Genomic DNA, 16,404 nt, shown 5'->3' with positions numbered 1-16,404 from the left:
TGGCAATAACTGTTTTGTGTACAATTGTTGTATTTTTTTTTCTCTTTCTTTTAAAGATACAAAGCTTACACAATGGACAACAAAATGAGCTTTTATAGCGTGTATGTTTTTTTTGAGACAGGCTACATAATACATTGCACATTTAATAGCTGCACTAAAACAAAACAACCTCCCACGTTTGGACAGGGAGCTGTAGTTTCACCTCCAGGCAGATAGGGGGTGCTCTTAACCGAAACGGCTCCCCCCCTTCCCTCCCGTACTCCTCTCCATATAGCCCACAGAGTCAATCGACACAGACGGAACCTTTTTTTTTTTTTTTTTTTTTTTTTTGCTTGCATTCATTCTCAGTGAGACAACAGATAACATCCCACCCTCTTAAAAAAAAAGAAGAAGAAGAAGAAGAAGAAGACGAAGACCTCCCTCGTATATCGTCCATCATGTCATTCACTCGCCACCTCCACAATGCAAGCTCCATCCGCGCCATAAAGCCAGCACAGGCATCCAGTCACAGGCACTCACAGTCCCCATGCGCACAGGCAAACACACTGTCAACGGAGGAACCCCCCTACCACCCCCCCCCACCTCATCCCCCCCCCCCCCCCCCCCCGCCCCCCAGAGTCCCATAATCCTCCAGGAAAAAAGCATCGAACGCCATACAGAAGAGTCTCTTCCCATCTTCTCCGGCCCAGATTTTTCCCAATTTATTATTATTTTTTTTTTTTCTTTCTCTCTCTCTCCCCCCCCCCCCCTCCTCCTCCCGCTCCTCCGTTAAAAAAAAGCCTTTCAAGAGCAATCTCCACAGCGAGGTGTTGGAGGCACTAAGTACGGCGCAAATAATAGCCTGCGTTGCTTCACGTTCTTCCGACCGACTGGAACACGGCGGTGCCCCTTGTTAACGCTCCCGGGACACACCGGCCTCGCTGATCCCCCCGTCACAGGTCAGGACAATCAACACGAATCATCCCTCTGAGCTCTCCACACGGAGGCCATCTTAGATGTGCCTCTTCATGTGTAGCGCCAGGTGGTCGGAGCGGGAGAAACACCTGAGTGGAGAAAAAAAGATGTTTTTTAGACGTTATTGTTTCTTACATCAAAATACACTTTTACATTTGACTTTTTTTTTTCTTTTTCTTTGTAAAGCTGCCTCAGCGACTGATTGTTAGAAAAAAGAGGTAAACGGGGCGAATCTCTTGGTGCTCATATCCTTCAAAGACAGTTAGCTCCGATGCTAACACCTCACAGTAAACACGCGATAAATGGAAATTAAAGACTAAATCAGATTGTGTTTCATCTGCGTCGATGAACGCACCGGCGGCATCAACTTTGCATCCATTTTGATGTTTGTTTATTGGCCATCAGTAATTTCTGTTTGCTTTGACGAGGACGCAGACCTGAACTGTTCCTCCTTCTCTGTACGATATTCAGTCGTTGATGAAGGACCCAACTGATGCGTTGCTCCCCGTGCTTTTTCTCCAACAATCCCCCATTTCACCTGTCCCTCATGTCATTGCGCAACAACTCTTCTTTCCATCCAACCCAACTTGACCTCGACCCCAATCCATCACCCCATCCTGAACCCTCATTCATGCCTCCACCTACCACGTCATTTCTCTTTGTTGGTGAAGGAGGGAATGAGAATTATGTTTGAAAGGTGAATTACTCTGGATGTCATTCAAAGGAGGCGAGCGATCAAACAAACTGCTAAATTACAGCAGTTCGTTCGAGAAACTTTTTTATTTTTTGGTGTCTTGGGATGGTGACGCGAACATTTCTGGAGACTCTGTGAAACTCTCACCTGTCGCAGTGACTGCATTTAAATGGCTTCGCTCCGGTGTGCTTCCTGAAGTGTCTGGTGAGTTCGTCGCTTCGTGCAAAGCGCCACTCGCAGCCCTCCCACGAACACCTGTAAGGCTTCTCGCCTTCAAAAAACAAAACACAGACAACATTCATTGGAAAAATGTCGGCAGAGGTACGCGTTCAGTATTTCTAAAATCACATTTTTAAAACGCCACCTCTCCCGATATTTACAGAAGGAGTAGGTTTTATACTTCTGATTTGTGGGATATGATCCTGTGCAGGTGCTAAGCAGATTAGGCTGACTGCCGTAAGTTGAAGAGAAAAACAACCCCTTTGCCTCGTTGGTCTCAGGAGCTGTGGTATGCAGCTCGCTGTAAGGAGCTGCTGGAGGAGAGGGCTTATGTAACGGGGAGGAAAGCTGCATGAAAAAACCACTAGTGACTGTTCCTAATGGTCCTGGAGGCCATTAAAAAGCATGCGGCTAACATGGTCGGAGAGGGATGCTAGGAATGCGACTTTCTCTGCTAATGGGCGGCACAGCTGTAAACAAGCCTGGCAGAGGTCAAAGGTGACAAGGGGAAACTGCTCACACTTTTAACCCCCCCCCCCCCCTTACAAAACACTGCAAATGTCAGATTCCCATAATTTCTCCTCTCCCTCTTTTTCTTTTCGAAGTGAATCTGAACGGGTGAGTTTCTGAGTGTTTTCCCACGGAGAAATCTGAGAACTGTTGATTTGTTTTCAGGATCCACATCCTCTGGGTGCAGCTCGGCCACATAAGAACACCCCCCCCCCCCCCCTGCATGAAGTCACGTTCCTCTGTGAATTAGGTCACAGTTGAGGGCATTCCTCATGACAAACTATTTGAAGTATGCGGGAGAATTAAAGCGAGAAATCAGCGCCTGAATTCATTTTCAGAGGTTTCACCGCCAGGCGTGTTTACCTGTATGCGTGCGCTGGTGTGCTTTGAGATGCGAGCTCTTGGTGTACACCTTCCTGCATCCGTTGAAGTGACACCTGTGCACCCGCCTCCTCCCGTCGGGCGACGCCTCCCCGCTGGTCAGCCCCGACCTCTCCAGGGTCCTCTCCGTCCCCCCAGTCCTTATTTTCCCAGGCGAGTGCAGCACAGTCTGTATCCCGCTCCACACCTGGGCTACCGAGCCCTCCTTGCCGAGCTCGGGCGAGGATGGCGGCGTGCTGATGATGGCGGAGCTCAGGTCTTCGCCGCTGTCGCCCAGAATGTCAGTCAAAGAGCCGGAGGAGAAGTCGAGGGTCGGGGAGAGCTCCTCGGAGCTGTCTGAGGCCTCGCTGCTGGCGTCCGAGTTGAAGCCGCCGGCGTCCAGGTGCTGGCTGTCCTGATTGTCTTCCTCCTCCTTGATGTGGGGGATCTTTGGGTCCGACTCTTTCGACTTGTCCCCGCAGGCGAGCATCAGCTTGCTCCACAGATCCTCCTGGTTCTCAAACTTGAGGTCCGTGGCCGAGACGTAGGGCTCGCTCTGGAGGTATCTCTCCAGCTCCAGGCACGTCTGTGTGGAAGGGAACACGAGATAGCAGTGAGTTCACGGAGCCTGAGCCCTGAAACCGAACGCGTCTCATCAACACCTGAAAGTCCCTAAAAGCCACCAAAAAGCCATTTGTTTTTACAGAAAGCACAAACTCTGGCGTTCTCCTGCATGCTCTGGGTTTATTCTTAGAAGCAGCAGCAGGAGGGAAGAAATGCTGTGACACTGTAACACCGCCGGCCCTGCTTCCTCTCTGTCTGCAGGAACGAGGCAAGACACAATGTCCTATGCAGAGGATGGTGAAGTGCGTCGTGAGCGGCCGTATCAGGGAAGATTACAAGCACCACGTTTCCTTCTGAGAGCATGCGAGAACAAGATGCTCTTACCGCATGCACGGTTGTGCGTCTGCCTTGCGTGTGTGTGTGACTGTGTGTAGGTGTGTGTAGAGGTCGGTCATGAAATTTACATATGCTACAGGGACCCCCCCATCCCCACCCCCCCACCCACCCCTACGGGTTAGGGAAGTGCTTGTAGATCTTTTAAATCTATCAATTATTCAACATAATGTGGATTTAATAATGCATTTGGAGGCATCGCTAGAAATAACATAGCACACCAGGGACCGAGAGGAGGGAGGTCTGGTTCACGGGGGTCCATAAAAAGCCTGGCATGAATACTGCACGAGCCGCTGTGGATTGTGGGGCCTATTTTTCGGTGAAAAGGAAGTGAGAGAGCACTTCCTTAACCCTCTGCAGTCAGCGAGCGCAGGGCCAGACACGAAAGGCCGCGACCAGAGCCTGTGCAGTTTCCTCAATCATGCACGTTCCAATGTGCAACCACATGTTATTATAATAAAAGTGAATGAGTCAGTCATACACCACAAGCCTGGAGGCACTCGATGGATCTGAGGCGTCACGAGATACGTTTCTGACTCTTCTGAAACCTATTCTTTGAATGAAGTTTGGCTTTGTTCCTCTAGGTTTAAAAAAAAAGAAAAGAAATGTACTAAAATTAAAGAGTGGGATATCCTGTCTCTGGAGGAACTGATCACAACACAGAACTTAAAAAAAAAAGTGTGCACTCCATGTAAGCTTGAAACACCTTTAAAATTAGACCTTTTTTTTTTTTTTTTTAAATATTATTGCAATATCAAAATGTCTGTAAAGAATGATCAGATGTCAATAAACCATACAGTAGATGCACTTTACCATAGGAGAAGAAGAGGTAACTATAAACAGCCTTTCTAGTTTAAAGTGGGAACATTGTGGGAACGTCTAGTAATGTGGGACTGAGAGAGAGAGAGAGAGAGAGAGAGAGAGAGAGAGAGAGAGAGAATGCATTCAGTTGAAATGTTTCTCGTCAGCAGAGCTGGATGAATCCCAGGCGAGCTTTAAATGCCTGGGAGGGCAACTTGGAACCGAGCCCGAAAAGATCTGATGGACGGAGAGAGAGACGGACAGAAGAAGAGTGGAGCGCGTGGAACAATTCATTTCATTTCCCAGCCCGAACAAAACGCGACTTTTACGCCCTCCTAGTATAAAACTCCACTGTTCTGTCATCCAGGGGGCCGCCGGGTCGAGCCAGACTGGAACAGAAATCAGCCTCTCTCTCATTCTCTCTCTGACAGTCTGTCACTCTCATGTGTGTGTGTGTGCGTGTGTGTGTGTGTGTGTGTGCGTGTGTGTGCGTGTGTGTGACAGAGGGCGAGCGACAGACAGAGAGATAGAGAGAGAGAGAGGGGGTAGTGAGAGAGGAGAGCGAACGCGCAAAGACGCACGGATCACCATTCAGTCGCTGAATCTGCAACACAGCGTGTTTTTTCATTTAATGTACCTCTGACAAGCAGCAAGTACGAGCCGAAATCATCTACAGAAACATGTGCATCCGCAAACCACCACAGAACAGCTACAGGCATGTTTTAACATACGGAAACACAAGAATTAGACGAAATATTACAGTGGTTTTGTAAAGTCCATTAACATATAAGAATAACAAGAGATCCGCATGCTATGAGAGCAAATGTAAATGTTATGCAAAAATCGTCGGGATCTGTCATTAATGAAACGTCCATCACTTCCTCTACAAACGCAGGCAATCCGAGTTTAAACAGGGAAACTGATATTAACTGTTGCTCCGCATTAAACGTGGACAACTTTGACATTTGGACCTTCCACACGCAGCTGTCACTGAAAAAAAAACAACAAGTTCCCCGAAATTACGCACATTCCTCGCACTCCTGTCAAACAATCACACGCGAGCTGCGGGACCGTCTGACAAGCTGCGCAATCAGATGGAGGGAACAAGTCGTTACCTGCTGCCAGTACTCTTCCAGAGACGGTAAAGCAGAAAAGTATCCGGTGTCGTGCACAATCTGGAGCTCCTGGAAGATGCTACACATGGGGATGACATCCATTTCACTCCTGAGATTCAGCCACAAGTACACGCGAATTCAAGCTTGGAGAAGAAACGAAGCCTGTAGTCTGCAGAGAGAAGTCTCGGCTGTGTTTTGCATGTATAATACAGTCTTGGAGTCGTGCACTTCCAGCGGAGGGTCTGAGCGTGTGACGCACCGAGAGCGCACAACACTGAACTCTCCAAAAGTCCGTCAGCGCACTGTAAACTTCCCCCCCGATTCAAAATTACAGACAAACCCACCCCCATGTGATTACATTACGTTTCGGCACGTCTACCAATGGGCTCTCAGGAGCGCACCACCCGCCTACCAGACCACCTCTGGCCAATGGCGAAGCCGGAGCACACTCATCCTGTCTGCTGTGGTTGGTGCACGGCTCGCAGCGTCTCCGGCTCCCATTGGGCCAAATCCGGGCTATTTTTAGAGCGCTATATAACTCGGACTTCTCTCTTACCACAACGAGGAAGTTGAGTTTTGTACTGAATCAAATGTGAGCTGAGCTCCAGCTTCTCCGGAGCGGCGACAGAAGAAGCGCACGTCTCTAAAATAGACACATTTGAACTGCCTTTATTTCATCTCACACACACACACACACACACACACACACACGCTGCTGACTTCTCTTCTCGTGGCGACTTGAAGCTGTGAATGTGAGGAGTGGATCTCTGGAAGAAACACTCAGATTGGTCTCCTGTCTGTGGAGCGCAAAAACCGTGCCAGCAATATTCCGGGCGTCTTGCAGAACTCAGGGGGATCATCAAAAGTCTGATCAATTTCTGTGGTCTACGAAACAAATCTGATGGAGCTCTCCTCTTCATGGCTGTCCAGAGATCCATGAGGAGGGTTATGAGTCTCCCTGTGACAGTGTAGACAATTTAATAAGCTATTAAGTTATAATAGAGTTGCCATAAAGATGATTATTCACAAAAAACGCTGTGGAGGTTATTGTAGTGGCAGCAGCTGGAGGCACACAGTGCACTTCTGCTGGTGATAATGTGCATTTATGTGTTTTGATCTCAATCACCTGTGGCTCTCTCTTGGAAGGCTCCTCTCTCTTCTCATGAAGCCACATTACAGATTTACTTGTTTTTTTCGAAAGAGGAAAACGTAAAATAAATAAATAAAAGTGTGGGCCACCCATGGTGCACACTGATGGTGAGTTGCTAATAAAAGATGGCAATATAGGCTTCCTCTCACAGGTCTAAGATGACATGTTATAAATACACACTGGCACTCGTCCACAAATGTATTTTCCCCTTATTTCTTTCCTCCTTTGAATGTAAATGATCGTTGCTTCTCCACCCAACATCAAAGAAACATGAATATTAATCAGAGATAATAGACATGCATGTTCACATATGAAGAGATTTATGGCCTGGATGTGTGCGGTGCTTCATGCTTTATTATGTCTTTAGCATAAAAACTTCATTTCTACAAAAGTCTCATCGCTCTTTTTTTTTTTTTTTTTTTTTTTAAATACAGGTGATAGAAATGAAATATAAAATGAGGCTTTTATTTTGGTCAGTGAGGAGTTAAACTGCATACTTCCTCTCTGCAGATACAGTTAAGCTTTAATTAGTTAGAATTTATGCTCTCAGTTGTCAGCGGAGAATATTAAACCTCAGCGTCGTCAGTCACAACACTATGACTAATGCTGGGCTATTATTAAGCTCGCTAACATACCATAGATGTGAGTGAAACCATATAGCCAATTGCATAAGATGTGGGATAAAGTTGAAGTCAAGTGGAACAACGGGCGGCATTGACGAGTTAAAGGCAGGCGATGTGACAAACAACATATTTGGAACAGAGCTCCATTGTCTGACCCATCGGCCCGGTCGAGCGCCTCCAACAACCGAGTCTCTTTTGTTGAGATCTCAGCTGTGGGCACATTTGCAGCACTCAGCAGCATCACATTCTGTCATGAGTCGATGGGCTTCAGGGAGCGACAGCGGGTCTCTGCCACGACACACATCCGAAGTGGGGAAGCGTCACGCTTCCTGTAAAGATCAATGATTGATTGTCAACCTTATAACAAAGTACAAACTATATTCCATTATTCTTTTCATCTGCTACATGCAGTTAGAGTATTGACCCGCCTATAAATTGAAGTGTTAACTGATGATAAAAAAATACACCATCGTCTCTGTCTTCCATTTTAGCTCAACAACTTTGCATAGTAAAGATAACATTATATACTACATAGATAGACATCATGCACATTAGCACTTTTGCATATGTTCATTTTCTGAGGGATGACGCCATCCATCATGTCATGTGACAGTTAAGATGATAACCAATTACACTTTTACACTGTTGCATACTTCTCTGAAATCCCTGATCTATTTTTTTTATTTTATTTGGCACTAAATGATACAGACATGACTGGAAAAGTAAACTCGCGTAGATTCCTCATGTCAAACGCAAGATTAACTGAATGAAATGATTTGCCTTCGTTCTAGTCCAGACCACATGAATGCAGGATGACGTCAACAGTTTCAGTACAGCAGGCTTAATGCTAGCAATTCTAACACTTCAAACTGTAACCCACTTCTACGAATACATATCAATTTTAAGAGTACACTGTTTTAGAAGTTCTCGTTTTGCTTTACCGAAGCCTCACCCCTCCTCTTTTGTGTTTTATTTTATGCCACAACGAGCAGCTTCTCTTGTTCCTCTATTGGTTGGAACGGTTCGCAGATTTTATGTGCACATCGACTTTCAGTATTCAAAACACAACTAATGTTAGCTTTGTTTAAAATCAGAGACCCGATCTGTCGGATGTTGGTTTTTATTTCTTCTTCTTATTTATTAGCGAAACAAACATCCATTTTTATGTAATGACGTAAACGGCAATATGTCCCATGTCAGCCTCTGATCTGAAACTCGTGTCCGTGTGTTTCTGCAGCACACTCACCAGCTTTTATTTTTAAAGTGACACTTTTGTTCTCTCACTCCAAAAAGAAAAAGAAAAAACCCTCCCATGAAAGTATGCATCTATCATCTCTGCAACACGTACCACAGAGTCAGATTCCTGCGCAGTTCGTGTTCATCGCGGTGGACGCTGATGCAAAGATAACATGAGTCACACCAACCAGTTGCCACGTAGCAGTGACTGATGTTGGTGGCGATGCACGTGAGATGCTCATCTGTGACAGGACAAAGTCATAGCAACCAAATATTGAGCATAAGCAGCATGCAGATAATCAGCACAGCTGTGCGCCGGTCAGGTGTTGTTTGCGTGTATTTGCACGTGTCACATGAACTGCATGTACGCTGCATCTGTGACGGCTTTGTCTGTTTTGAGAACGTGGTCGTTTTACTGCTCGGTTAAATGACACAAATGGTGCAGAAACATATAATTAACAACATATCAGAGCAGCAAAACAACACATACAGAACCAGCGTGACGGACGGTATGCATCATGCATATTGTTTGTTGCTGCACATAATCTTATACGTACATATTTACATATTCGATAGGTCTTCTTTTAGATTCTGTGCACATATCATATAAATAGATGCTAAAACATTATATCTTTGAACAGCGACCAAAGCAGTCACTTTAATATTTACACCACAGCTTAAGAACTGCACAAGCAGCCGGCGCATGACCAACGTAGGCCACACAGTCAAGTCTTTTCTTAAAGTCTCAACACTGACAAACAATGACACGAGTCAAGCAGAGAAAACAAGCCACTGCTGTTTCGCAACCAGTGCACACAGTTAAAATCCTGCATTTGGAAACCATGCCAGCAAATGGTCACTCACTTTTAATTAGCTGTCCTAAAATTCTATGCACAGCAGATAACGGCCACTTCTTAATTTGCAAACAGCGTCTGGTGCCTGATTAGAAATCCGCGGCTGCAATTAGGCTAAAAAGTTTTGTTGTTGCCATCAGGAAAGAAAAAGTCAGATAGCATAATAACAAATGACAATGATTTAGAAGCCGTGTGTGTTGTTGTGTCTGCGTTTTTGATTGATCGTCTCGCAAATGTATGCCATTTGGTGGGATTACAAATTGAATGCGTGAGGGAGTTGATTTTTGCTAACATATTCAGTGTGTGGAACCCCAACCGCCTGTTACTTGAGGCTAATCAAAATGCAAAGATATTCAGAGTGAAGGAAAGTACAGTATGTAAAAAGCATGGAGCAGGCACAACGAGCAAAAGCCTGTGGAGCGACTCTGCAGCAAAAACAAGTAGAGTTCATTTAATTGCTTCATTACATCACATGGCTTTGTGATCTTGGGGTTTTTGATGCACTGAAGATTAATCAGAATCATAAGACCTCAGTCATTAAAGTGGAGTGGATTCCTGTTTAGAAGAGAAAACATGACGGGGATGTTGCTTTAAATCTCCAAGAAACCAAACGCGCTCTTCCCCCGTTCAACACCTGCCCTCAAGAAGGCTACTGGGCAAGGTTTTCAGTTCCCAGCAGTCCAACAGCATGACGTCGTTACACTGGATGACCTGAGTGGATGTGAAGCTGAGGGCTGCAAATGAGTAAGCACACTCACTTTTTGCTGGGTGAGTATCAAAAAAGATAATGTTTACATGCAGGGTTTGAACTTTTTCAAAACAAGAACCAAAAGTTTTTTGACCTGAACGATCAACACAAATATTGTTTGTCTCTGATGGGATCGTTTTTTGCCACAAAAATAATGATTCAAGTTTGGGGAAGTTAAGATCAGGGTTTGGATTTAAATAGGTAATCCATGTTGTCATGGCTACAATGATAATTAAACAGACTGTCTATTTTGAACAGGGAACAAACAGTGGTCCTTCGTCATCACAGTTACAATAATAAACCTGCAGTCAAGATAAAGAAACACCAACTATAGTTTGAAACTGAAAACGCAACTGTTTCCGAGAAGGCGATTTTCATCAACCCGTTCATCCACCCCGACATCCTCCCTATGTTGACTTTTTTGTTTTATACCGACACCACTTCACTTCCTCTTTTGCTCCTGTCATAAATACGATGGCCACTAGAGGTCACTGTCACAATGGAACATAACTATGGCTTGTAATAAGCCGCTTGCGCCAAAACAAAAGCGTTCAGTAATATTTTACTCTTATGTTTTGTGTTTCTGCTTAAGTGACTGTCACAGCCAGCAGAAAGTGTACATTAAAACATTTACTTTTGCTATTTGGGACTGCGCTGCCCTTTGCAGTAACTTTAGCTAGGCATGGTAAATCTTTTTTCAATTTAATTCAGTTTTATTTATATAGCAGCAACTCACAACATCATCATCATCTCAGGGGACTTAGCATAGTAAAGTTTTTTACAACAATATGGGAACCAAACAATTCAGCGACAAATAATATTACATTAGCGTTACATGGGCGACAGCTGGAAGGAAAAACCTTCTTTTAACAGGAAGAAAAACCTCCAACAGAGCCTGTCTCAGAGATGGGCAGCCATCTGCCTCGATGGTTGGGGTGAGGGGAGAGCAGAGACAGAAAAGAACAGCATAGAGACACATTGCAATCAATAAATACAGTACAATAAACATTAGGTAGGTTGGTGGGGGCCAGTAACCAATTACTATGAATAAGTCAATAGACAACCACATTAAATTATCAATGTTAAACATCAATAAAATATCAATGTATTAATAGCATACCCTGATACTGATGTACAGCACGTCTTTCTAGTGTCAGTTTTGTCAACATCTAAGATGGGACTGCAGTCTACATCATGACATACAGTGCATCCGGAAAGTATTCACAGCGCTTCACTTTTTCCACATTTTGTTATATTACAGCCTTATTGCAAAATGGATTAAATTCATTTTTTCCCTCAAAATTCTACACACAATACCCCATAATGACAAGGTGAAATACATTTTTTTGACATTTTTGCAAATCTATTAAAAATCAAAAATGAAAAAAATCACGTGCATAAGTATTCACAGCCTTTGCCATTACACTCAAAATTGAGCTCAGGTGCATCCCGTTTCCACTGATCATCCTTGAGATGTTTCTACAACTTGATTGGAGTCCACCTGGTAAATTCAGTTGATTGGACATGATTTGGAAAGACACACACCGTCTATATAAGGTCCCACAGTGGACATGTCAGAGCACAAACCAAGCCATGAAGTCCAAAGAATCATCTGTAGACCTCAGACAGGACTGTATTGAGGCACAGATCTGGGGAAGGGTACAGAAACATTTCTGCAGCATTGAAGGTCCCAATGAGCACAGTGACCTCCATCATCTGTAAATGGAAGAAGTTTGAACCACCAGGACTCTTCCTAGAGTCGGCCGCCCGGCCAAACTGAGCGATCGGGGGAGAAGGGCCTCAGTCAGGGAGGTGACCAAGAACCCGACGGTCACTCTGACAGAGCTCCAGTGTTGCTCTGTGAAGAGAGGAGAACCTTCCAGAAGGACAACCATCTCTGCAGCACTCCACCAAGCAGGCCTGTATGGTAGAGTGGCCAGATGGAAGCCACTCCTCAGTAAAAGGCACATAACAGCCCACCTGGAGTTTACCAAAAGGCACCTGAAGGACTGTCAGACCATGAGAAACTAAATTCTCTGGTCTGATGAAACAAAGATTGAACTCTTTGGCCTGAATGCCAAGCGTCATGTTTGGAGGAAACCAGGCACCGCTCAGCACCTGACCAACACCATCTCCACGGTGAAGCATGGTGGTGGCAGCATCATGCTGTGGGGATGTTTTTCAGCAGCAGGAACTGGGAGACTAGTCAGGATGGAGGGAAAGATGAATGCAGCAATGTACAGAGACCTCCTTGATGAAAACCTTCTCCAGAGCGCTCTGGACCTCAGACTGGGGCGAAGGTTCATCTTCCAACAGGACAACGACCCGAAGCACACAGCCAAGATAACAAAGGAGTGGCTTCGGGACAACTCTGTGAATGTCTTTGAGAGGCCCAGGCAGAGCCCAGACTTGAACCCGATTGAACATCTCTGGAGAGATCTGAAAATGTCTGTGCACCGACGCTCCTCATCCAACCTGATGGAGCTTGAGAGGTCCTGCAAAGAAGAACGGGAGAAACTGCCCAAGAATAGGTGCCAAGCTTGTAGCATCATACTCAAAAAGACTTGAGGCTGTAATTTCTGCCAAAGGTGCTTCAACAAAGTATTGAGCAAAGGCTGTGAATACTTATGTACGTGTTATATTTTCCTTCTTTATTTTTAATAGATTTGCAAACATTTTAAACAAACTATTTTCACTTTGTCATTATGGGATATTGCGTGTAGAATTTTGAGGAAAAAAATGAATTTAATCCATTTTGGAATAAGGCTCAAAATGTGTAAAAAGTGAAGCACTGTGAATACTTTCCGGATGCACTGTACATACATGTTTCTGACCAATGAGAGGGGTGATACGAAATTTTTAAGGGAAAATCTAAATTACAAAAAATGTTTCCACACTTCAAATCAATAAAGACGTAAAAATGTGCATCCACCCCTCAAAAATAGACAATTTTATATAATATTTTATATAATATAATATAATGACACAGAATAAAAGGGATTTTCATTTGCAATAGGAATCATAAAAAATATTCTCTAGGAAACAAATCATGATGCCCAGTGAAAGGTTTATTTTATAGCCAACACTTAAAAGGGTAATAGAAATTATATGTTGGCTCTTGCACGTATCATAATGACACAGAATGAGCAATTTAATTATCAAAACTCTGACCAAGTGAAACATCCAGTTAGTTCACAGACACAAGAGCTCTATAGGAGTTACCCAGAATTCCACTTGAGAGACATGTACACAAACAAAGGTCAATACCGGCGTGTTTCCCACATCTATCAGCTGTACATTAGATGAGTCACGACTCTGCTCCATCCCATCAGAGGACCACGTCATCTGCTCATCTCAGAGATTGTAGGTCGGGTTCAGATGACCCGGCTACAGTTTGTTAACCATTTGCTGGAACGTTGCATTCTGGGTTTGAGCATCCCAGGGGAGCACTAAAACCGCAATCTAACAGTAAAAGACGGATGAATGTACAGAGAAAGGTGAGTGCCTGTGTGTGAAGCTCGGCATGTATGAAAAGCTTTTAAGTGACGTAAAGTGCAGTGCTGGCAAGCGTCGTTGCTGGTGACATCATTTCTTTAAAAAAAAAAAAAAAATAGGGACAAGAGAGCCCCGAACTCTTTTCCCAGCCGTCAGGAAAATAGCTGTGTGGAGTCCCGGAGCATTTGAAAACAAATTAGTGCAGTTGATGCCGATCTGAAAGAGTGTTTTGTCCGGTGCATTTATACACTCTGCCTGCGACAAGCTTGGGAAAAACAGAAGTGGTGTAGCAACTGTATTGATGTGCTAATTACAGTGTGACGTCATTTGGCAACATCGTATGACTTTTTGAGCAGCCAACAGCTACTTTTGACAAAGGATGAGCCACATGTACCTCCCCGGCAGTCATGATGTATCGGTGGGCACAAAAAAAAAAAAAAAAAGTGTCCTGCAGTCCTCGTAATGGTAACCTCAGAACTGTAAATATAGACCAAGTTGTCCAATGGTACCTTGGTGGTAACATGCAAAGCGACATCAGCTCAACCCCAAGGAAACACAAGACAAAGGTGCAGCTGAGCAGCAGGTGAACCATTATGAAGAATATGATCGGTAACTGTTTGTGCATGTGTTTGGTTGATATTATATTGCAAAATGTTTTTTGTTTTTTTTCTGCAGCTACTTCCTCATCGTCATATTGATGCTTTTTTAATGAATGACGCACTTAATGATTGAAGAATTTGTTGCCACAGTACTTCAAGGCATTAAAACAAAATTTGACTTTGACAAAACAATACACCTTTTGTTTCAGGTTGTGCCGTGCCAAAGGCAAAGCCACACATTGTGACACAACACAGCAAAAACATGCCTCTATTGGATTTGACACAGACAGCCAACACATTACGCTATGCGAGGCAGAGCTTTGAGCCTTCGACAAATCTACTGGAAACATGTCTTTGACCAACATCTTTAAGATGATCAAGAAACTTTGAAACCACACAAAGTGATGTTAAATGTGTAGAGCAACAGAGTTACCCATTGTTTGTTGAACTGTGGATGGACCAACTGCTCGCTGCTTTGCTCTCAAAATCGCTTGGCGCAGCTGTGGTAGACTGATGATCTGCTAGCTTTACCTGCAGAGTTTGAACTGCACCTGAGTTTTGGGTATTTTTTGTTAAGGACTTAAGGATAATTGAACTAACTATTTTTGTTTATTTAGAGACTGTATATCTGCCCCCAAACTTCCTGTAAATCTCTAAGTACTCATCACTTGTGTGCTTAGTTATACTATACTCAATATGGCGACAAAATAATGTGGATTTAAAACCTGTTTCACTCTTGTTGTTATAAAGAAGATGATGCAGCAGATGATCGTATGGTGCTATACTACAGGTATATACAGTTTGCAATCATGCATGCTTTTTTTCTGTGAAAGGATGTGTTCACCCGTGCGTTCGCATGAATGCACGTATTCCTGTCTCCCTGTGTGCGAGTGTACACCTGTAATCAAAGAGCCATTTACAGAAATAACCGACAGCAGCCGGAGTGAATCACACTCAGGAGGATCCAGTAACAGCTGACTGTGAGTCATCTCCGTCTCATGACCGCTTGCTCCATGGAAACAGAAGCCCCCACTTTACCTTGACCAATACACCGTGAAGTGTGTCAATCTGCTGAATTCCTCTGGTTGGGTCAGTGGGGGAAAAACATCCACATGTTGAACACTGTACTCCTGTTGAAGATATAATAGAGCAGCAGGGTGAACAAATGGGAGAGAGACCGGCCGAGAGCCATAGGGTCACAAGTTTGATCCCTTTAAAAAGCCGCAGACTGCTGAACATAACTGTGATTTGACATATTTTTAGTTTGAGGTTGTTTTTTAGGGTTTTCATGTGGTTGTATTACTTTCTTTTATACGGAGCCAGCTGCTTAAATGAAGTGAACTTGAATAATTCAGCATCTCTGCACAAGCAGAACCATTCATTCCACACGATCAGCTAAATTTATGAGATGTAAAAAATTTTTTTTTTTTAAATTAAAATGTAAAAGATAAAGTATTGATTTCAAGTTTAGGGGAGCAGCTGTTATCATCAGTGTGCGCTGAGGTCAGTTGTTTTAGCTTTTGCTTTACACTCTGGAGATTTATCACCTCTGTTGAATCGTAACAGGAGAGAGATAAATTGAATGCTGATCCTCGGCAGAATAAGAAAGCAGCTTCGCACCGAACTGAGATATATGTGAGATATGAGTCGAGGTATTCGCGCCTCGGTGCGTGATTGATGGCGCAAAATGAATACAACAACTTAACAATCATTATTGAGAGGTATAACTGCAGTTCTTGGTTGGAATAGAGATCGCTTCTTGAACGATACGTCCATATGTTCCTCATACTGGCAGTTGTACACTATTTTATCACTACATATTTGCAGTCTGTTGACAGTTTAGGACCTTTTCTCCTCATTATCACACGCCATCAAAAGCACTCTATTGTCCTTCCACTTGTTTCCCACATCCTATTAAAAACAGCGGACGGCCGTAATAACACCACTTAAGTGCATGTCGCGCTGTAATGAAGCCACATTTACACAGCGCAGTGCTACAGTTTTTCATTTTGCTACCTCATCTCTATTATCAGCCCGGCACTCAGAGAGCGGCTTGAATTAATGAGTCGAATCATCAGAATCTCAACCT

General features: G+C 44.0%; 1 protein-coding gene across 1 annotated transcript; it reads right to left on the bottom strand.

Annotated features, from left to right (window-relative positions):
* Window positions 1–613: 613 nt before the first annotated feature.
* On the bottom strand, window positions 614–5,918 carry LOC138214058 (Krueppel-like factor 6). The gene is made up of 4 exons (XM_069175420.1): window positions 5,611–5,918; window positions 2,741–3,323; window positions 1,796–1,919; window positions 614–1,043 (listed from the first exon to the last, which is right to left on the bottom strand). Exons 1-4 carry the CDS (start codon window positions 5,710–5,712, stop codon window positions 992–994), a joined length of 861 nt encoding a protein of 286 aa, XP_069031521.1. The 5' UTR covers window positions 5,713–5,918; the 3' UTR covers window positions 614–991.
* Between the last annotated feature and the right edge of the window lie 10,486 nt (window positions 5,919–16,404).

The sequence above is a fragment of the Embiotoca jacksoni genome, unplaced genomic scaffold (assembly GCF_022577435.1).
Source record: "Embiotoca jacksoni isolate LCO1_2020_lvr unplaced genomic scaffold, fEmbJac1.0.p SCAF_67, whole genome shotgun sequence".
Classification (NCBI taxonomy): domain Eukaryota; kingdom Metazoa; phylum Chordata; class Actinopteri; family Embiotocidae; genus Embiotoca; species Embiotoca jacksoni.
This window is presented reverse-complemented; position numbering and strand designations above follow the sequence as displayed.

What these genes read in the sequence shown, in the direction of transcription:
- LOC138214058 (XM_069175420.1), bottom strand. Translation starts at nt 5,712, where the DNA reads ATGGATGTCATCCCCATGTGTAGCATCTTCCAGGAGCTCCAGATTGTG. An exon ending in ACACCAGCGCACGCATACAG is followed by an intron (nt 1,920 to 2,740) that starts GTAAACACGCCT and finishes TGTTTTTTGAAG; the next exon opens with GCGAGAAGCCTTACAGGTGT. An exon ending in AAATGCAGTCACTGCGACAG is followed by an intron (nt 1,044 to 1,795) that starts GTGAGAGTTTCA and finishes TTCTCCACTCAG; the next exon opens with GTGTTTCTCCCGCTCCGACC.